General features: G+C 56.4%; 2 protein-coding genes across 4 annotated transcripts; one reads left to right on the top strand and one right to left on the bottom strand.

Annotated features, from left to right (window-relative positions):
- The first annotated feature begins 433 nt into the window (after positions 1 to 433).
- Positions 434 to 9,984, top strand: Plppr3 (phospholipid phosphatase related 3). 2 transcript variants are annotated; one of them, XM_045135435.1, is made up of 8 exons: positions 434 to 812; positions 5,028 to 5,147; positions 6,936 to 7,121; positions 7,202 to 7,343; positions 7,454 to 7,649; positions 7,750 to 7,807; positions 7,890 to 8,063; positions 8,571 to 9,984. In XM_045135435.1, exons 1-8 carry the CDS (start codon positions 741 to 743, stop codon positions 9,903 to 9,905), a joined length of 2,283 nt encoding a protein of 760 aa, XP_044991370.1. In that variant the 5' UTR covers positions 434 to 740; the 3' UTR covers positions 9,906 to 9,984. The 2 variants fall into 2 exon arrangements, with proteins under 2 accessions (XP_044991370.1, XP_004654918.2); XM_004654861.2 differs by lacking the exon at positions 5,028 to 5,147.
- A 207-nt stretch (positions 9,985 to 10,191) lies between these two features.
- Ptbp1 (polypyrimidine tract binding protein 1) lies at positions 10,192 to 20,229 on the bottom strand. Of its 2 annotated transcripts, XM_004654862.3 has the most exons (14): positions 20,103 to 20,229; positions 18,184 to 18,214; positions 16,037 to 16,112; positions 15,441 to 15,760; positions 15,188 to 15,358; positions 14,996 to 15,106; positions 14,750 to 14,924; positions 14,416 to 14,493; positions 13,607 to 13,752; positions 12,559 to 12,592; positions 12,063 to 12,155; positions 11,748 to 11,964; positions 11,512 to 11,589; positions 10,192 to 11,439 (listed from the first exon to the last, which is right to left on the bottom strand). In XM_004654862.3, the coding sequence occupies exons 1-14, from the start codon at positions 20,108 to 20,110 to the stop codon at positions 11,307 to 11,309; spliced, it is 1,671 nt and encodes a 556-aa protein (XP_004654919.1). In that variant the 5' UTR covers positions 20,111 to 20,229; the 3' UTR covers positions 10,192 to 11,306. The 2 variants fall into 2 exon arrangements, with proteins under 2 accessions (XP_004654919.1, XP_004654921.1); XM_004654864.3 differs by lacking the exon at positions 14,416 to 14,493.
- Between the last annotated feature and the right edge of the window lie 1,012 nt (positions 20,230 to 21,241).

Here is a 21,241-nt window from a genome sequence, read left to right as displayed (position 1 = left end):
GGAGAAAGGGACGGCTGGGGAGGGGCGGAGGGGGGCGGAGGACGGGAGGGGGAGGGCTGAGGGCGGGGGGAGAGGAGGCCGGCTGGGGGAGGGGAGGCTGGGGCACTGGGGAAGGAAGAGGGTTAGGGGAGGGCGGCCCCTCCACGTTCGCCGGCGTCTTTGTCTCCATCGCTCGGGCTCCCTGGGAGCTCACCATGGAAACCGGAGCTAGCTCCCGGCTGGCACGGAGGACGTGGGGGTCGGGGGCCGGGGCACCGTGAGACACGGACAGACCCCCGAGACCCCGAAACTCCAGACCCGGAGGCCGCGGCGGCGGAGCCGGGGGCGGGGACGGGGCGGGGACCGGGCGCGGAGACCCGAGCGAGCGACGGAGCGCGCAGACAAAGAGCGGGCGCCGCGCTGCGCCCAGGCCGCGGCGAGGACCCCGTCCCCTCATCCCTCCACCCCCTCCCCCGCCGCCCCATCGCCTTCATCTCTCCATCCTCTCCATCCCTTCATCCCGCCCCGGAGCCCCCCAGGACCCAGTGCTTGGTGCTGCTCCTCGCGCGCACTGCATCCCGGGGGGTCCTCAATCCAGCTCTGATCCCCAAGTCCCTCTCTTCCAGCCTTAGTTTCCCCCACCCCCCGCGGCTCTCCCCAGGGTATCTCCGCCCCTGTCACGGGAAGATTTAGTCTGAGGGTCTCCCAATTCCAGGGCGGCTTTGTCCCTCCAACCACGGGCCTGTGGCGCCGACTTCACCATGATTTCTGCCAAGGAGAATAAAACGCCAAAGGACAGCATGACGCTCCTGCCTTGCTTCTATTTCGTGGAGGTGAGTGGAGGGGCTGCGGCCAGGCCGAGTGGCACCTGCTCTCTGACACCCCGACCCCCCCGCGCGCGCGCACACACACACACACACACACACCCCGGGGACAGGAGCCGGGCGCTTCGGAACCAGGGTAGCTGGCACTGGGGTGGGGTGGTGGGCCAAGGCGCAGGGTCCTGTCGGTCGGGTAGGAGTTCCTGAGGCATGGAAGAGTGTTTGGGGCTGTGGGAATGTTAAGTGATTGGGTCTTCAGAGAGGGACAAGTGTCAGGAGCTGGTCTGGAAGGGCTGGAGTCTCCAGTGCAGACTTGATTAGTCTGGGTGCTCTGCACCTGGCTGTGCAGCCCAGGGCGGATCTCAGCTCAGATCCTCCCCTGTGACTGGCGTGGCTGTGTGGCCCGCGGACCTCTCTGGGCCACAGCGACCCCGCTCTTAGTGGATGTGCATAAGACTCAGATGGAGGGCTTGTGAGTTCTAAAAATAGAGGACCACAAAGCATTCATCTGGTGCATACTAAGTTCACAGGGTGGCGTTTGTCTGCCTTTGAGTGGCCGGCAGACCTGGAAATCCAACACCAACTACAGGCTGAATGCAGCCTGTTGGAGGACAGGAGCACCCGGCTCTGTCCAGCCCCATAGGCATGAGCCCAGCAGAGTGTGGGCCCAGCAGAAGCCTGGCCTGGGGTCCCTCTCACTCAGGCACACTGTGCCACCTGCATTGCTTTAGGACACGTTGTTTTTTCAAGATGCCATTTACATTCTGTGAGACCAGGTAGGGACTTGCTCTTCAGCCCAGAATGACCTGGAATTCGACATTTGGCAGTCTCAGGGCGGCCCCGAACCCACAGAGATCCCTTTTAATTGTTCCAGAAATTTGTCTCCAGCCATTCTCCCCACCACTTTAAAATATTTTTACTTCTTTTTTGGTGCTGAGAATGGAACCCAGGGCCTAGAATGTACCAGACAGAAGCTCTACCTCTGACCACGCCCCCAGCCCTCACTGTGGGTTCTAGGCTGTCACTCTACCTCTGACCACGCCCTCAGCCCTCACTGTGGGTTCCAGGCTGTCACTCTACCTCTGACCACGCCCCCAGCCCTCACTGTGGGTTCTAGGCTGTCACTCTACCTCTGACCACGCCCCCAGCCTCACTGTGGGTTCCAGGCTGTCACTCTACCTCTGACCACGCCCTCAGCCCTCACTGTGGGTTCTAGGCTGTCACTCTACCTCTGACCACGCCCTCAGCCCTCACTGTGGATTCTAGGCTGTCACTCTACCTCTGACCACGCCCCCAGCCCTCTCTGTGGAGTCTAGGCTGTCACTCTACCGCTGACCACGCCCCCAGCCCTCACTGTGGGTTCTAGGCTGTCACTCTACTTCTGACCACGCCCCCAACCCTCACTGGGTTCTAAGCTGTCACTCTACCGCTGACCACCCCCCAAGCCCTCACTGTGGGTTCCTGTCACTCTACTGATGACCACGCCCCCAGCGGCAGGAGCTATTCCACTGACCATGGTCCCAGCCCTTCCATCCTTTTTTGTTTTCGAGGTAGGGTCTCACTATAGCTCAGGCTGATCTGGAATTCAGTATGTAGTCTCAGTGTGGCCTTGAACTGATGGTGATCCTCCTACCTCTGCCTCCTGAGTGCTGGGATTAAAGGGGTGCTCCACCACACCTGGCTTTTTTTTGTTGTTGTTGTTTTTCAAAAATATTTTTGCATGAGGCTGGAGAGATGGCTTAGTGGTTAAAGTGTTTGCCTGCAAAGCTAATGGATCGCAGTTCGATTCTCGAGGACCCATGTAAACCAGGTGCACAAGAGGGTGCATGCATCTGGAATTTGTTTGCAGTGGCTGGAAGTCCTAGTGCGCCCATTTTCTCCTTTTCCCTCCCTCCCTCTCTCTCTGCCTCTTTCTCTCTCAAGTAAATAAATAAATTAATTAAATATTTTTGCATGGGCTGGAGAGATGGCTTAGTTTTTATTCTTTTTATTTTTTGCTTTATTTTATTTTTTATTATTTTCATTTTTTGAGATGGCTTAGTTTTTAAGGTGCTTGCCTTCAGAGCCTAAGGACCTATGTTCAACTCTCCAGATCCCACATAAGCCAGATGCACAAAGTGACGCAAGCACGCAAGGCCACACATGCACACAAGGTGGCATACATGTCTGCCATTCAGCTGAAGTAGCTGGTGTGTTCTCTTTCTCTCTCTTTCTCAGGCATGATGATACAGGCCTTTAATCCCAGAATTTGGGAGGCAGAGGTAGGAAGGTCACTACGAGTTCCAGGCCACCCTGGGACTACATAGTGAAATCCAGATCAGCCTGAGTTAGAATACCTGGAAAGCCCCTCCCCCCCAAAAAAGGCCAGTCTGTTGAGTTTACCTCAAAAAAAAAAAAAAAAGAAGAAGAAGAAGAAGAAGAAGGTGGTGTGCCTTAAATCCCAGCGCTGAGGAGGCTGAGGTAGAAGGATTGCTGTGAGTTCAAGGCCACCCTGAGACTACATAGTGAATTCCAGGTTAAAACAGGGCTGGAGAGATGGCTTAGCAGTTAAGCGCTTGCCTGTGAAGCCTAAGGACCCCGGTTCGAGGCTCAATTCCCCAGGACCCACATTAGCCATATGCACAGGGGGCGCACGCGTCTGGAGGTCCTTTGCAGTGGCTGGAGGCCCTGGCGTGCCCATTCTTACCTGCCTCTTTCTCTCTCCATCTCTCACCAACCCAGGAGTGGGCTTTGTTGGGAAGAAGGTAATTTTGCTTGGTATTGTTTGGAACAGCATCCCTAGGTACCACAGGGTGGCCTCACACTCACAGTGATCCTCCTGCTTCAGCTTCTGGAATCACAGGCATGAGCCACCATGGCTGGCTGGGAAGAGGGTGTGCTGGAGCCCTCCTCAGTCCCACTCGGGAGGAGGCGGCAACGTTTCACACGACGTGCGTGTGTTTACCCACACTGGCACCCGGCAGGGTATGTGAGCGGCATTTTTGGATTGTGACCAGCGCGTGGGTGAGATGCTGGAGTGGCAGGATTACTTTGTGTGGGGCCACAGCTCCAGAAACCCACACACTGAAAATCCCAGATGGAGAAGTGGAATCTTGTTTTCACAGCCATGTACTTGCCCTCCTAGCTCAACCTGACCCACCTGGCACAGGCTACCAGTACTAGCTGCCAGTGGTGACTTCCTGTCACAGTCTGCTTCATAACAAATAGTATTTTGTGCAGTTATTGACTGCTGGACAGAAAGTGACAAGCAGAACAGTTATAAGTGTATGTTTCACACCATCATAAGTTGGGGCTTTTATGTTTCATTTTTTTTCAAGACAGGTTCTCCAGGTTCTCACTCTAGCCCAGACCAACCTGGAACTCGCTCTGTCCCTGTCCATCACCCAGGCTGGTGTTGAATTCATGAAGATCCTCCTGTCTCAGCCTCCTGATTAGCTAGGATGACAGGAATGAGTGTGGATGTTTTTCCTTCATATTTTCTTCTCTCTCTCTCTCTCTCTCTGTTTGTTTTTGAGGCAGGGTCTTGCTCTAGCTCAGGCTGACCTGGAATTAGCCTAGAACTCACAGGGAATCCTATCTCTGCCTCCTGAGTGCTGGGATTAAAGACGTGCGCTACCACGCCTGGCTTGGATTGTTTTGTGGGGGGCGGGCAGAGAGGGAGGTTTGAAGTAGGGTTTTGCTCTAGACTAGCCTGTCCTGGAATTCCGTATATAGTCTCAGGGTGGCCTTGAACTCATGATGATCCTCCTACCTCTGCCTCCCAAGTGCTGGGATTAAAGGCGTGTGCCACCCTGATGTTTTTCTTTTCTTTTCTTTTCTTTTTTTGAGACAGAGTCTCATGTAGCCCACGCTGGCTTTGAGTGCTCGCTACATAGCCGAGGATGGTCCTGATCCTCCTGCCTCCACCTCCCAAGTGCTGGGATGGCGGGGGTGCTGCCCCATATCTTGTTTCTAAGATGCTGGAGATGAACCCGGAGCTTCGTGAGTGTTAGGCAAGTGCTCTGCCCAGTAAACTGCAGCCCCAGTCTCAGGTCTGGTATTTGTGGAGCTGTGCCTGAGCCCACACCTCAGTCCCTTCTCCCTTGGCTCTCGCTGGCTGCCTGCCCTCGCCAAGTCTTGCTGTTTCTTGCAACGTGATGGACTGGCCTTCTCCTAAGCCCTTTAAGTCTGTTTGTCCATCTAGCACTTGCATTGGTACCCCATACCACCTCATCCTTCCCATTGTAGGCTGGGGAAACTGAGGCATGGGGTGAACCCCAGAGAGATGCTGTCACTTATTTCTGTCGTTTGCCTTGGACCTTGAGCGTGGAGGCACACATCTGCGATCCCGGCACTGTGGAGGTGGAGGTAGGATAGCAGTGAGTTCAAGGCTAGCCTGGACTAGAGCAAGATTCTACCTTGACAACACTACTATAAAAATTAAAAAGTCAGGCTTTAGCAAGGTATGGTGGCGCATGCCTTTAATCCCAGCACTCGGGAGGCAGAGGTAGGAGGATAGTGGTGAGTTCGAGGCCACCCTGAGACTCAATAGTGAATTCCAGGTCAGCCTGGGCTACAGTGACACCCTACCTCAAAAATCAAAAAACAAAAAAAGAAAAGAAAAGAAAATGAACAAACAGAAACAAATCAAGTACACAATGGTTCCTTAGACATGAACCTGGCCTCCTCAAACCCTCTTGTCCTCGTATTTTCAGTGACGCTGATCCCTGGCCTGAGCTCAACGGAGAACGCCTCATCCTGCCTTCCCACCTCCATTCCCACTACAACACTTGCTAGCAAAAGCTTACAGGGACTCTGTTTTCAGAATCCTCTTTTCCTCTCTTTGAGAGGTTGATGTTGGGCTGGGAAGTGGCTCAGGGATTAAAGGGACTTGCTTACCAAACCTACTGGCCTGGGTTCAAATCCCCAGCCACCATATGAAGCCCGATGCGGAATGGCGCATGTTTCTGTGACATTACCCTTCAACAATGGGAGCCAGGGCTTTGCATGTGTGTGCAGACACGCATATACACACATAAATAAATATTTTTTTAAAGAGGCTTTGGTATTCAGGGACAGTGGAACATTGTAATGTCTTGTGTAAATTCTGCCCAGCATGTGAGCAGATGGTCAGGACATGGAGGGGACACAGGTATGAGTGAGGACCGCCACAAAACTTTTTCTTTTCTTTCTTTTTATGAGGCAAGCCCAACAGACTGGCCTTTTTGTTTGTCTGTCTGTGTGTGTGTTTGTTTTGTCTAGCCCAGGCTGACCTAGAATTCACGATATAGTCTCAGGCTGACCTCAAATTCATGGTGATCCTCCTACCTCTGCTTCTGCTGGGATTAAAGGTATGTGCCACCATGCCCGGCTTTTTTTTTTTTTTTTAATGTGAGGGTGAGAAAGAGAGAGAGAATTGGCATGCCAGGGCCTCCAGCCACCACTGCACTCAAACTCCAGATGTATGCACCCCCATGTGTGCATATGCAGCCTTACCCACTTGCATCACTGTGCATCTGGCTTACATGAGACCTAGAGAGTCAAACATGAGTCCTTAGCCTTTGCAGGCAAGTGCCTTAACTGCTGAGCCATCTCTTCAGCCCCACAGAACATTCTTGAACATGCTGGGCACTGTGGGGCTGTGGAGGGTGTCAGACCTGGGTGTGGGGGAAGAGCAGGGTAATGATGGCCAGGGTGAATCTTGTGAGTAGACACAGGGGTATCTTTAGGGGCACATGGTCCAGACCGGGAAGACACAGTGGGATGGCCCATGGGCAGGACGTATCTGCCAAGTATAGGTTACCTAGAATCCAATGGAGGCAAGAGGGAAGGATGGATGGATGGTTAGATGGTCAAGTGGGTGGATAGACAGAAGGATGGATGCATGGATTAATGGATGGGTGGCTTAACAGGTAGATGGATGGATAGGTTGTTGGATGAATGGATGAGCCTGGGTGGTGGATGGATCTGGGTGTTGAATGGAGCAACTGTAGAAGCCTGAATGGGGTCCTGGCTGTGGAACATCTCCCAGCTTGACCTATGGGTGGGCTAGATGGCTGGGTAAGTGAATCTTACCCAGGTGGCCAGGGTGAACCCATGGGGGAATGGCTGAGAGACTTTAAAGAAGTACTGGTCACCCACTCCAACTGCCTGCAGCTGCCCATCGTGGCCTCATCCATCGTGTCTCTGTACTTCCTGGAGCTGACTGACCTCTTCAAGCCGGCGAAGGTGGGCTTCCAGTGCTACGACCGCACGCTGTCCATGCCGTATGTGGAGACCAACGAGGAGCTCATTCCCCTGCTCATGCTGCTGAGTCTGGCCTTTGCCGCCCCCGCAGCCTCGGTGAGTGGCAGGCCTGGAGCTGAGCACGTGCGTGGCTCCCTGGCCTCCATCCGGTCCGAGCATGCTTGTGCCCGTTGCAGATCATGGTGGGCGAGGGCGTGCTGTACTGCCTGCAGTCACGGCTGTGGGGTCGCAGCGTGAGCACAGACGGGGCAGAGGGCAGCATCAATGCAGGCGGCTGCAACTTCAACTCCTTCCTGAGGCGCACTGTGCGCTTTGTGGGTGAGTGGTCACAACCTCGTCCTGATGTCTGTGCACCAGAGGTGAGTGAGAGGTGGGCAGGCCATTTGGGGACCCCACTCCCTTGTCGGCCATGTCTCTTCTCCACATAGGGGTGCACGTCTTTGGCCTGTGTGCCACAGCTCTGGTGACCGATGTCATACAGCTGGCCACTGGGTATCATGCGCCTTTCTTCCTCACGGTCTGCAAGCCCAACTACACCTTGCTGGGCACATCCTGCGAGGCCAACCCCTACATCACTCAGGATATCTGTTCCGGCCACGACACGCATGCCATCCTATCCGCACGGTGAGGTGGGGGGCAACCCCGCAACAGGACAGTCACCCCAGTGAGCATATTGGAAACCCGAGGCATGAAGCAGCAGGGCTCACGTCGTCTTCTCTTGCAGGAAGACCTTCCCGTCCCAGCATGCCACGCTGTCAGCCTTTGCGGCAGTCTACGTGTCGGTGAGTCCTGGCCCCCACTGCCCTGCCCTCAGGCAGACCATGAGGGTTCAGGCACAGCCTGACCCACCCCCTTGACCCCTAGATGTACTTTAACTCCGTCATCTCGGATACCACAAAGCTGTTGAAGCCCATCCTGGTGTTTGCCTTTGCCATTGCTGCGGGCGTGTGCGGGCTCACGCAGATCACACAGTATCGCAGCCACCCTGTGGATGTCTATGCAGGCTTCCTGATCGGTGCTGGCATCGCAGCCTACCTGGTGAGCAGCAGGGTCTGAGAAGGGTGTCTTAAGGAGGAGGCCAGGCACCAAAGGGGGTCTGAGGAAGTGTAGGCTGGGTGCCAAGGTCTGAAGATGGAAGCTGGGCTCCAAGAGTCTGAGGTGGAAGGTTAGGTGCCAAGAAGGCATTTTTTTTTGGGTGGGGAGGATGGGCATCTAGTCTGTCTGATGGGAGAAGCTGGATTCTAAAGGAGGATGGTGGATGCCAAGGGGGTCTGAAGGGAAGAGGCTGAGTACCAAGAGTTGTGGGGGAGACTGGGCACCAAGGAGGCCTAAGAAGCAGCTGGGTGCCAAGGTTGTCTTGGTTGGGAGTTGGGTGCCAAAGAGGTGTGAGGGGGGAGTTTGTTAAACAAGGGTTCTGATGTAGAAGGCTAGCCACCAAGGACTGCCCAAGGGTGAGAGAAGGCAGCGTCCTCATGTCTGAAGGGCTCCATCTCCCTTGGGATGCTGCCCAGTCTCTGGCCTCATACCAGCCTGTGCCCCTCATAGGCCTGCCATGCGGTGGGCAACTTCCAGGCCCCACCTGCAGAGAAAGTGGCTGCCCCTCCCCCCGCCAAGGATGCACTGCGAGCTCTGACCCAGCGAGGCCACGACTCAGTTTACCAGCAGAACAAATCTGTGAGCACCGATGAGCTGGGCCCACCAGGGCGACTGGAAGGAGTGCCAAGGCCTGTGGCCCGTGAAAAGACATCACTGGGCAGCTTGAAGCGAGCCAGTGTGGACGTGGACCTGCTGGCCCCTCGCAGCCCCATGGGCAAGGAGAACATGGTGACCTTCAGCAACACACTACCTCGTGTTAACACGCCCTCGCTTGACGACCCAGCCCGCCGACACATGACCATACACGTGCCCCTAGATGCCTCGCGCTCCAAGCAGCTCATCAGTGAATGGAAGCAGAGGTCGCTGGAAGGCCGTGGCCTGGGGCTGCCAGACGAGGCCAGCCCTGCGCATCTGCGTGCAGCCACAGAGCCCATGGCAGAGGAAGAGGAGGAGGAGGAGGAGGAGGAGGAAGAGGAGGAGGAGGAGGAGGAGGAAGGACCCATTCCACCTTCACTCTACCCCACTGTGCAGGCCAGGCCTGGGCTAGGTCCTCGTGTTATTCTCCCACCTAGGCCGGGGCCTCAGCCACTGGTGCACATCCCCGAGGAGGGGGTGCAGCCTGGCCTATCCCCCAAGAGCAGTGCTGCAGTGCGTGCCAAATGGTTATCCATTGCAGAGAAGGGTGGGGCCCCCGTGGCAGTCCCCTCGCAGCCCCGGGTGGCCAACCCACCAAGGCTGCTTCAGGTCATCGCTATGTCCAAGGCTGCAGGTGGGCCAGGCCCCAAGGCTGCGGAGACGGCCTCCTCATCCAGTGCCAGCTCCGACTCGTCACAATACAGGTCACCATCAGATCGTGACTCTGCCAGCATTGTCACTATTGATGCACACGCACCCCACCACCCTGTGGTCCACCTTTCAGCAAGCAACACTCCTTGGGAGTGGAAGTCAGCAGGTGGTGGTGCCAAGGGGGCAGATGGTGAAGGAGGGTATGAGCTGGGAGACCTGGCACGTGGCTTCCGTGGTGGGTCTAAGCCACCTGGTGTGTCTCCTGGCTCCTCCATGAGTGATGTGGACCAGGAGGAGCCACGGTTTGGGGCTGTCGCCACTGTCAACTTGGCCACGGGAGAGGGTCTGCCACCCTTGGGTGCAGCTGATGGAGCGTTGGGCCACGGCAGCCGGGAGTCCACACTGAGGCGCCAGGCAGGTGGGCTGGGGGAGCGTGAGGCGGAGTCAGAAGCTGAGGGCTACTACAGGAGGATGCAGGCCCGCAGGCTCCCAGACTGAGGCTGCTGGCTGAAGGCTGGGGGAGGGGCAGGAGGGCCTTGGCATTTGGTAACTAATAAAGGTAGCTGGTGACACCTGACTCCAGAGAATGTGGTGTGAAGCTCCTTGGGCAGGAGGGGCCCACAGCCCAGCCTACCTACTTGTCATTTATGGAAAATGGTCAGCAGGTATTGTTGCACCTCAGGCCTACGCATCCCATCCAGGATCCCCTGTACCCCAAGGCCTGAGCCACCCTAGCCCACACATGCACGCCGCCAGGAAGGATAAGAAAAGGCAGGAGACCCAGTGAGGAGTCAGTGCAGGACACTGGCGTTTATTTTAGAGCCCAGGCCCTGCCCAGCCCCTTCAACAGCTCAGAAAGGGCACAGGAAAGGCACAGGTGTCTCGGCTTCATGGAGCACCGTGGACACCATCTGGGATGGGGCTGGAATGTGCTGTGGCCACGCGGGCTCCATGGACAATACTGAGCCTGTAGCTGTTACCAAAATATACATCTGTCACCATAAAAAACCGCGACGTGCTGCCTCCGCGTCACAACAGGTATAAAAAACATCATAAATATTTACACCCTGGCCGCACCTTCTGGAACCTCGGGATCCAAGGCCACCAGCCACAGGAGCAAGGTGACCTGGAAAGGCAGCTAAGACCTGGGTGTTGGTCCCTCCACCTGGCCCGAGTCAGAGGCAGACAGACAAGCTTTGGTCCAGAATTGGAAGGCAGGGGCCCTGAAGTCTCAGAGCCGCTTAACAGGCAGAGGGGAAGCCGGCACCAGCCGGATCTGCCTGTGACTGAGTTAATCACAAGGAATGGAAGGGACAGCACAGGGACAGAGGAAGCATAGAGTACACACATACCATCGCATCATCGCTATAAAAAGTTACTTAAAACTATGTTTCTTGCATATAAATGAAGAAGAGTAGGATATTTGGTCAGCTGGGAATATTGCTAGGCACAGGGTTTGTGAAGTAATACAAAGGGCAGATGAGGATCCGCAGCTGAGGCGCCGGCTGAGCCCTGGGGGCCAAGCCAGGGGACATGGGAGAATCATGTCACTTGATTACAAGGGTGGGGTGCCTGGCCGGTGTGGTGGCAGGGGTCATGTGGCCACGAGGCAGGTGGGTTTCTAAGGCACAAGAAGGCGGCTGCATTCTGGGGCACCACTGTGGCCTCATGCCTGGGCCCCTCAAGGCACAGCACCAGCCTGGCCGGGCACAGGGCGGGAGGAGCAGGGCTGTAGTGGCCCAAGCTGTCACCCGCCACAGCAAGGTGGGCTAGATTTAATTTTTTTAAAAACAGGTAAACTGATCTCTCTTTAAAAAAATAAAATCTCTGGTCTGTTAAGGTCACTTCAGCTGCTTTTAAAGTGGCTTTTTCTGGAATGGTGGAAGCTGGAGTGCGAGCCTAGATGGTGGACTTGGAGAAGGACACGCGCAGGTGGTGGTTCTCGCCCAAGTCGTGGTTGTGCAGCTCGATGAGGGCCTGCACCGCCTCCTCCACAGAGCCCATCTGGATCAGCGCCATCTTGCGGTCCTTCCTGTGGGAGCAGCGTGACGGGGTCAGGCTGGACTGAGACCTACACCAAGGGCAGGGGCAGGGCCATACTCACTGGAAGAACTTGAAGCCCTTGACGACACCTCCGTTGCTGGAGAAGAGGGTCTTGAGGTCTTCCTCAGACACAGAGGGCCTGTGAGGAGAGGAGCCAGGTGAGGTTTGGTGTCCATCCCTCAGTGGCTGGGATGAGCATAGGGTGCTTCAGAGACCAGAAACAAAGCCATCCAGCCAATATCCAGTCACTGAGCTCATTCTGTGGATTTCTGTCCCTGACCCCCTCCTGAGACTCACGGAATGTTGGAGAGGTGCAGGGTGGCTGAGGGAGGAAAGATATTCTGGAAGTTCTTGGAGCCTGGTTTCTTGAAACGGTGCAGCGGGGAGCTGCCATAGTCCTTGGTGAGGCCCTGGTCCTCCTGGCCCTCACGAGGCAGCTGCACACTCTGGTGCTTGGACAGCGTGATGCGAACTGGCTTCCCGTGCAGCTTGTGCCCATTGAGGTGGCTCATGGCTGGGGATGAAGGGTGGGTGACACAGCAGGTGACACGGTGGCCCTCACCATACACAGGAAGACAGCCCCCCAACCTCCCATGTCAGGCCGGCCCTCACCCAGTTGTGCCTGACTTCCGTCAGCCATCTGCACTAGAGCGTTCTCTTTCTTGTTGAACAAGATCTTCACCCGCTGCACATCACCGTAGACGCCTTTGGAAGTCGGGGACAAAATGAGCCTGTGCGCCAGTCTCCCTTTGGCCCACCCAGCCCCACACCTACTTCCCACGACCTGTGGCCCAGCCAGCCAAGTTTGCTTATTGAGGCTCGGGAGCCGGTGTCCAGCAGCCTGAGGCCCGCTAACAAGACGCTGGGCTTGGCAGTCATGAATTCCAGATAGGTAACTGTCAGAATGGCCACATTTGCATGCTACTGACACGCTTAACTCTTGGAGAAGCATGCAGGGTGGTAACCATGCGTGTCTATGTCAATACGCAAACCGGAAGCAAACCAAGTAGGGAGGCAGAAGGCCAAACTGCAAACTCATAGTACATGACAGGGCGTAAAATAATCTCAATTAAATGAAAACAAGGTAATAAAAGTGTGAATAACATACCGAAGAGAATAAAGAGGCTTTGGGGTGTGACTCTCTTTAGAGACAGCAGAGCAAGGCAGCAGGGGACAGGGGAGAGGGAGAGGTCAGGGGCGAGTTGCCCATCGTCCACGAGGAGACAGCCCCGCAGGCAGCAGGTGTTGGATGATGAGTTGTCAGGATGTTAATATTCCGGAGAGCAGGGTTTGGGGGGGATTGTTTATGTATGTTTGTTTCAAGCAACAACAGGAAGCAGAAGAACCGTGCAGTCAGTTGGCAAAGAAATTCCGGATCAGAAACAAAATGGGATAGGGGAAGGGAGAAAAGAAAAAAAGTAGCAAAAAACACAGGTCAGTAAATACATAAGAAAATGAGGCGGTGTTCCACCAGCCACGCGCCACACACACACCACACTCACACATCACCTCGCACAACACAGCTCGGAACACACCGTAAAGGAGAAGTTGGGCGCACAGGCGCAGGGGACCGTGCTCCACAGGACTGCAGGGCCATACAACACTCCCCAGGGAGGAGCCAGACCACAGGGCAGCACGGTCCCCACGGCTGTGCACAGCTGAGACCAGAGAACTGAGGCAGTGAATGGAGCCTGTTAGTCTGTGGCTCCCAAGGGCTGCTCAGTATAGCTTTGGAACAGTAAGGAAGCTGCCCTGCCCTGCTTAGAGCTAAGGATGCCACAGAAGTCAGTGTCAAGGACCCAATGAAGGTAGGGCCACTGCCACCTAAAGCTCAGAGCCACAGCCACTGACACCTGGCCCAGGTCCTCACCCCCAGGTCTAATTTAAGTTGCCTTTGTGTCAGTAACAAAAACCATTCCAGCTCTGAAATGCAAATGAAGATGGCAGGAGACAGGAAAGCTCAGACCATCTCAGAGGAGGATGAACATGAGCGAAGGCACGACAGTGGACTGGAGAGGTGAGGCCACAACACCAGTGACCGCGGCGCCTGAGAAACCCAAAAGCCCAGCTGCTGCTGGCCAGACCAGCATGGCCACTATGACTTGGACCAGTTAACACCCCATCACAGCTCTGGGTGCAGAGGGTTACCCACATACCTCAGGGTTCAAGTTGCTGACCAAGAGGACGGAATTTCCTGCTCCTGCCAGGCCTGGGATGGCGATGCGGCCAGCTGCTGCAGCAGCCGCTGCTGATGGTATGGCCAGGGGGGCCAGGGCCCCATGCACATTAGGGACAGACAGACCTAGAAAGGAAAGCAGTCACAAGTGAACACCAGCCATCAGTCATCACCAAGATGGCACAGGCACCCCTCCTCACGCACACGCAGCCGTGGGAGGAGACACCCGGTCCAGCCCTACCAGGAGGCAAGGCCACACACACTGCCTTCACGTACAGACATGTGCCAGCTGTAGACCGGCTGCATGCTCAACAGCACCAAAGCTCCGGGCCGTCCACGCAGACGCAGGCCCTCTGCAAGCAGGGCCTGCACAGGACACGCACGCACGGCCGCACACGCATGCGGCGCCCATTCCTCCATGCAGGCGCGGCGGTGTTACCGCGGCCCATGCTCCTCAGCCTCAGAGGCCACTTGCTTACCAGGCCACTTAAATTCAATCTACTAGGGACACTGCATCCTCGTCCTCGCCCGAGGTGCTTGAAGGGAACCAGACCAAACACTGCATGGTTAGTGGCCTGAGCGAGTCTGCCTTGCAGGCTTCCAGCCTGGCCCTGCCTAACTGCCCTGCCCTGCCTAAGACGCCTGTGACCCCGCTGCCCGCGGCCCCTTCCCCCCCAGGAAGGGGGCCGTGATCTGGCCCTCGTGACCAGCGGCACAGCGGCCCTGCCCGTGGAGCAGCTGTGGGGTGCTGTGGCATGCAGGCGCCGGGGTCAGGACGAGTGTGAATACCTGCGGCTTGAGGAATTGCAAAGGTGGGAGGGAACCCGGCTCCTGCATACGGAGAGGCTGGGATTATACCGGGCGCACCTGGAAACAAACAGACACTAATCATTGCACCTCATGGCCCCCGCATGGAGGTGCGGGTGGACCCTAGCCCAGGGGCGGCCCAGAGCATCCGCGGGCAGGTCCGCTGCTCTGAGGGGCCAGGCTGGACACAGGCAGGGCGGCGTGCAAGGGCACCGGAGTGGCCGGGGCCTACAGGCGCTGATGAAGCTAGGCAGCCTGTCCCACCCCACTGACTCAGCATACTGGTGCCACCTTTGGGATCGGGACTGCATCTTACCGAAGGCTGCAGCCATAGTCTGGTCCAGTGAGGGCTGGCTGTCCCCAGAGGGCAGGTCTGGGCGTGTGTAGTCACGGCTCTTGTCATTGTTGTACTTGACGTTGAGGCTGGTGAGCTTGGAGAAGTCAATACGCAGCGTGCAGCAGGCATTGTAGATGTTCTGCCCATCCAGCGACTGTAGAGATGCATGAAGTCAGTAGATGCCACACTAGGCACATGGTAGGCCTCCCAGGAACCCTCACTCACCAGCTTGGCATGCTGGGCGCTCATGGGGTCTGCATACTGCAGCAATGCCTGAAACTGGTTGTTCTTAGTGAAGGTAATGATCTTCAGAACTGTGCCAAACTTGGAGAAAATCTGTAGGTGGAGAGGAAAGTGAGTGCTGAGCTCAAAGCCCTCCTCTGGCTGTGTGGCTAAGCAGCTGTCTACCACACCTACCTGATGCAGCACATCCAGCGTCACAGGGTAGAATAGGTTTTCTACAATGATCCTGAGCACAGGGCTCTGCCCAGCCATCGCCATCCCTGCATCCACGGCAGCAGCGGATGCAGCTAATGCCAGGTTTCCTGACTGCACTGAGTTCACAGCCTGCAGGGCCGCCTGAGCACGCTGTAGAGGAACGGCTATGAGTCCCTGGCCCCAGAGCCAGCTTGGATCAGGGTCACACCACCTGCCACCCACCCAGACGTACCGCCTGGTTGGGGGAGCTGTCAGTCTTGAGCTCCTTGTGGTTGGAGAACTGGATGTAGATGGGCTGCCCACGCAGCACGGGCATAACAGAGGTGTAGTAGTTCACCATAGTGTTGGCTGCCTCCTCGGTGTTCATCTCAATGAAGGCCTGGTTCTTCCCCTTCAGCATTAGCAGGTTGGTCACCTTCCCAAAGGGCAGCCCCAGGGAGATGACCTCGCCCTCAGTGACATCGCCGGGCAGCTTACGGACATGAATCACTCGGGATGGGACCCCTGCACTCCTGTTATCCCCTTTGAACTTCTTGCTGTCATTTCCGTTGGCTGGAAGAGAGCAGTCCATGTCCTGGCAGCTCCACCCAGGTCTTTACTGTCACCCACCTCCCAGGAGGGTTAAGTGAGAAATAGCTGATCAGTGTTTATAGATCACCCCTAAAAGCCAGGTGCACATCTGGCCAGTCAACTGTTATCCAGGGAACCCCTAGCCAGGCACAGCAGTTCCAGCCATGGAGGGTATTTTAGTCTCACTGAGGATAGTCTTTAATCCGGGGAACAGAACAAACACATCAAGTGGGCTAGGGCACTGGGAGCCAGGCTTACCTGCGGAAGCCGAGTTACTGCTCATGATAAAGGGTCCGTTACTGACACAGGTGGAAAAGAGCTCGTCAGATCCCCGCTGCAAACAAACATGGAAAGCATTGGCTCCATGGCCAAGGCCCTCCATTCCTACTGCACAGGCAGACAGAGCCCCAGCAGCCATATCAGGAGCCTGGGGACGGTTCTGCACACCTTTCCCATGCATCCTCAGGGTCTTGCTACTGGCTGCCCTCAGGCGACATGCCACCAGCCACATCTGGTGGCTGTTCAGGGGACATGCCAGAGCACACAATCTGGTCATAAGGCTGGTGGGGCTGTCCTCCCAACATACAGCTTCAAGGGAAACAAAGCCACCACACCATTGGGGCCTGGCCTACTTTCCAGTGGCAGGAAACCTAACTCCCAGCAGCCTCACTCTGGAGGATCCACTGCAGTGGGTGGGTGAGCCTAGAGCATCCCTTAGTGGTTCCTCACAATCCCTTTCCTTATGGATTATCAAAAAACAGCAGACAGATACCCTGGCACTGCCCCCTCCTGGCCAGCCAGGAACAAGGAACACTGCAACAAAGCCCTGCAAGAGGTGAACTGCCCCCTCCCCAGGCCTTACTGGGAGTGGCCAGGTTAAGCAGGACATGGGCACCATGTCCCACAGTGTCAACAGAATAGCCTCCAGTCTAGCAACCTGGGGTCCTGTGTTCACCCAGGCCTCCCATCTACCCAATGCCACCAGCCCCCTGGTCAAAATAAGCAAAGATCTACCAGGCAACCTAAGATATGCAGTGCTGGCTGCAGAGAGCAACTTGCCCACCACCACAGACAAGACCCACTGGAGGAGCCCAGAATCTCCTGTCCAGTGTGAACCACAGGAAGTCACTTCCTGCCTGAGGCCAGTCACCCACAAGGCCCCAAAGGCCCCACTTGGTGGTGCTGCCTTTCTGTAACAAAGTGGCTTCCGCCTGGGCAGGAGCAGCAGTGTGCCTCCTGCAGCCACATTCCAGGCCACCTCCTGGAGTCTTCTCACACAGGCCAGTGCTAAGCTACACAAAAGCTGCACTAGACCCCGGCTGGGGTGGGCAAGACTAGCCCTGCTTCCAATCACTGGCACCAAAGGCAAGAAAGGCCCCTGACTCAAGAACCAGCACATTCTGAGGGCTAAACTGCAGAGCTGGCTGCAGGGTGGGCACAGGCCCCAGTCCACCTGCTGGCACCATCCAGAAGGCCTAACATTAAAACAGAAAAAAAGTCCCTAGGCCTGTTGAAGCAGAGTATGGAACTGGGCAACTGTTCTGGAGCAGACATGCCCCACCCCAGGGTTTGGATCAAAGTCCCGCTCCCTCCGCCCACCAAACAAACAGGTTTTATCTGCAGGCAGATCAGGCAGGCAGGTGGGGCTCAGCCAAGGCTTGGGGGACCTCACCTGCAGGGCTTGCAGGGAGGGGCAAGACAGTACTCCCATAACCCAGCAGCTCACTGCAGCTGTGGCAGCAAGACCAATCCCCATCTAAGCCCAGGGACACAGCCCTTTAAGTCTGACCGGACCCACAAGTGCTGGTGGGTGGCACACATGCCTGCCTTCCAGCTACTCAGGAGGCTGAGGTAGGATGATTGTGAGTTTGAGGCCAGCCAGGGGTACAGAGTGAGTTCTACGTCATCTGGGGATAGAGTGTGATCCTGCCTCAAAAATGAAACAAAGAGAAAGGGGGGAAGGAAGAAAGGCCAAAGGGGGAGGGAGCAAGAAAGAAAGGGAGAGTAGAGAAGGAAAAGGGAGGGAGGGACAAAACCAATGTCACCTTCCAACCCCAAAGCAGCAATCCCTCAAGAAATGGACAGGCGCAAGCCTGTAGCCAGGCAGTGAACATAAGCTCTACACTGAGCCAGGTCATGGACCTTGACCTCTGAACTCCCCCCCCCCACAAAAAAAAAAAAAAAAGCACACACCTAAGGCTACTAAGGTTCCCAAATCCCAAATTTTTTTTAGACAGGTTTTCCTCACGTCTGGGCAGAACTCAAAAGCATAGCAATCTTCCTGCCTCAGCCTCCCTAATGATGGGATGACAGAAGTGACCTTGGCTTCCACTTCCCAGTCTTTATGGTCTGGGGACTGGGAGGGCTAGGTAATCATGGGAGGGAGCAAAGGGAGAGGTGCCTACCTTTGTACCAACTGCTATGTCTGGGACAATGCTGTGGAGAGAAAAGAGAGATGTCAGCATTAGCAACCCGGCAGAGGCCTGGGCTGAGCTACCCACAGGCCCTACATGAGGAAGGAAGGGCTAGGAAGTGAGTCCATTTAATCTCAACTTGAAAGGGGGCCATCATTGTCCTTGCTGCCACTCCCTCCCAGCAGGACCCCTGGCCCTGCCTTGGCTTCCGCACACTTAAGTCCACACACAAAGACACACCCCAGAGCTTAGTCTCTCCACAAAACTGGAAGCTAAAAAGCAGCAAAGGCTGGCCTTGCTTCCCCAATCAGACGTGGGGAGCTGGCAGGACCCAAGTGGATTGTGGCAGTTGGAATGGATGGTTACCATTAACAAAATCAACAGAGCTGCTGGGATACACCCCAGGTTACTGATCAACCATGGTCACGCGTGACTGGGCTCTCCTCTCCCAGGAAGCAGCCATGCCTGGCCCAAGCGCTCACCTGCACTCCACACACCCCACTGACAAGGTCCCTAAGTGATTTAGGGGAGCCTGTTCAGGAAGGGACTCAGCCAGTGGCTGGCAATTTCGGGAAGAACCCAGACCAGGCCCGAACTCAAGCTTCTCCCGCTTGACTTAGGATTTTGGAAGAACCCTAAGTCGCTGCTGAAAGCCTAGGGCGGTGGCTCACGCCGCAGGACTGAGGCAGAAGGAATGCCACGAGCTCAAAGCCAGCCTTTAACAATTAATGAGGCTGTCTTAAAAAACAAGAGAGGAAAAAAAGTTGCTGCCAGGTACAGTAACTCATGCCTGTATGCCTAGCATTTGGGAGGCTGAGATCGAGGGATTGCCAAGCATTTGAGACCAGCCCGAACAATTTAATGGGAACCTGTCTCAAACACCTAGGAGAAGGGGGAAGACGCTCCTGCAAAAGCATGAATTTGTAATCCCAGCACTCAGGAGGTCTAGGACGCCAAAAGATCAGGGCTCAAGACCACCCTAGGCTACATGAGACCTGTCTTCAACAAGTAATCCCAACTACGGAAGGCTAAGGCAGGACAGATCGCAGTGAGTTCGAGGCCAGCCTGGTCTACAGAAGACCCTGCCTCAAAAAAAAAAAAAAACATATATATACATATATATACACATATATGTATATATACACACACATATATACACAGACATATGTATACATATATGTATATATATGAAAAAAGTAAGTTGCCAAAACAGAAAAAGCTTCCCGGGAGTGCTCCTTATAGGCTTGGGACTCTCCGCTAAGGCCGCGCGCTCGCTGGAGACCCAAAGCTGATCCGAACCTCGACCCGGACCCCCGCGCAACCTAACACGGGGGTTAGCCCACCGCCTCGGCAACCCCTAAAAGGATGAGGCACTTCTCTAAGCCGCAGGTCCCGCACGGCGGGAAAGGCGCGCGCGGAGACGACCTGTGCACGCGCAACGGAGCGCGCACCAAGCGGCGCACGCGCGCAGGGGGACATCCTGAGCACGCGGAGGGCCTGACTGAGCGCCTGCGCGGGAAGGCGGGGACGGGAGGCGGGAAGGGCCGTGCGGCGCCGAGACGGGTGGGACGCAGGGTGGCCGGCCAGGGGCCGCGCGCGCGCCAGACGTGGGCGCGTGCTCTGGAGATGAAATGTACCGGCGCCGGAAGTGCTCTGGGCGGAGGAGTTGGAAGGGGGAGATCGGCGGAGCTACGGACACGGCCCGATCCTCGGCGGGACGCCTCTCGGTCACCAGTGTTTCCGCGCGCGCCACGCGGATGGGAGCCCGCCCTCCCCCTCCCTCTCCGCGCCGTGCGCGCGCCCGAACCGGAGCGGTTGACGAGGGTCGGCTGGGGAGCACCTGGGCGGCGGCGAGGAGTTGGGCCGCATAGTAGAGAAACTGGCGGGAAAAGGGGTGCGGCGCGACTTACCCGTCCATGGCACACAGAGCAGACCCGCAGGGGACGGAGTGGAGGCGCAGGAATAGCAGGAACCGTCCCAACGGCTCGGAGTTATAGACTCACAAGATGGCGGAGACGCCCGCACACGTCCCCCGCGCGCACTACTCATTGGCTCAAACCGAGGCCTGGGGGCGGGGCGAGTCCCGCTTGCGCCCCCGCAGACGCTTCCCAGTGGCCAGGACACTGCCCAGGGGGTGGAGCTTAGAGAAACACCAGACTGCTATTGGAGGAAGCGGCCCTCCGTCAGGGCCGAAGACGGAAACGGCCTGTGGGGGAGGGGGAGGGGCAGAAGGCTGGGTTCACGTGATGCGCTCAGGCCCAATGAGCGCGCCTTCCTCCAACCGTGTGGCTTTTCGGGAGAAGCCATCTTGAGAGTGGGTACGTGGCGAATCAGGCTGGGTGCAAGCAGCGTGCTTGCCCCGGGCTACAGCCATGTTGCAATCGGGCCGGGGACTGTCGGCCGGTTTGCGGGCAGAGCGAGGCGAGGCGTGTCGCCATCTTTGAGGCGGGCAGGAAAAAAAACCTCCGTTGCTCCATCTTGCTTGTGGGCATGTGGCCAAAAGCCCCTGCGTTTGTTCCTGGATGACATCGTGGGGAGATGGAGGCCACGGAACCTGTGGTGGCGATCTGATACTGGATCACCCTCTTAATAGTCCTTTGCCCACCTCAGAGCTGCCATGCCCGACCACGAATGCAGGGATGGGGAAGCTGAGGCTCCGCATGTAAGACGACTTGTTTGTCCTCCAGATAACGAAATCGAGTTGCGGAGTGATCGGCCTTCTCTCCCCCACCCCCAAATTGGGAATTTCATGCCCGGGTCACAAGGTGTCCATATGCGGTACCCTACCAATGGGGAAACTGAATCCTGGGAACAGTGACGATAGGCGCCTCTCCCAGAGACCATCCTAAGCCTGGAGCCAAGATCTTGTACACAGGCCCGGAGGACACCAGCAGTGGAGTGTCCCAAGTACAGGGGACAGGGGTCCCCCCAGCATCAGCTGCACCCGCGACACTACCCCAAATCTCGTCTGCAAAAAGAAACTCTGAACACGTCCCTGGTTGGGTTCCCGAATAAAATTATACGGATTCTTGTCAACCAGGTGTCTCTG

This window comes from Jaculus jaculus, chromosome 15 (genome assembly GCF_020740685.1).
Source record: "Jaculus jaculus isolate mJacJac1 chromosome 15, mJacJac1.mat.Y.cur, whole genome shotgun sequence".
NCBI lineage: Eukaryota > Metazoa > Chordata > Mammalia > Rodentia > Dipodidae > Jaculus > Jaculus jaculus.
The sequence above is the reverse complement of the archived record's forward strand: the minus strand, read 5'-3'. Positions and strand labels throughout refer to the sequence as shown.

What these genes read in the sequence shown, in the direction of transcription:
- Plppr3 (XM_045135435.1), top strand. Translation starts at nt 741, where the DNA reads ATGATTTCTGCCAAGGAGAATAAAACGCCAAAGGACAGCATGACGCTC. An exon ending in CATGCCATCCTATCCGCACG is followed by an intron (nt 7,650 to 7,749) that starts GTGAGGTGGGGG and finishes CTTCTCTTGCAG; the next exon opens with GAAGACCTTCCCGTCCCAGC. An exon ending in CTGGCATCGCAGCCTACCTG is followed by an intron (nt 8,064 to 8,570) that starts GTGAGCAGCAGG and finishes TGCCCCTCATAG; the next exon opens with GCCTGCCATGCGGTGGGCAA.
- Ptbp1 (XM_004654862.3), bottom strand. An exon ending in ACAGCTCCCCCAACCAGGCG is followed by an intron (nt 15,359 to 15,440) that starts GTACGTCTGGGT and finishes GTTCCTCTACAG; the next exon opens with CGTGCTCAGGCGGCCCTGCA. An exon ending in CGCTGGATGTGCTGCATCAG is followed by an intron (nt 15,107 to 15,187) that starts GTAGGTGTGGTA and finishes CTCCACCTACAG; the next exon opens with ATTTTCTCCAAGTTTGGCAC.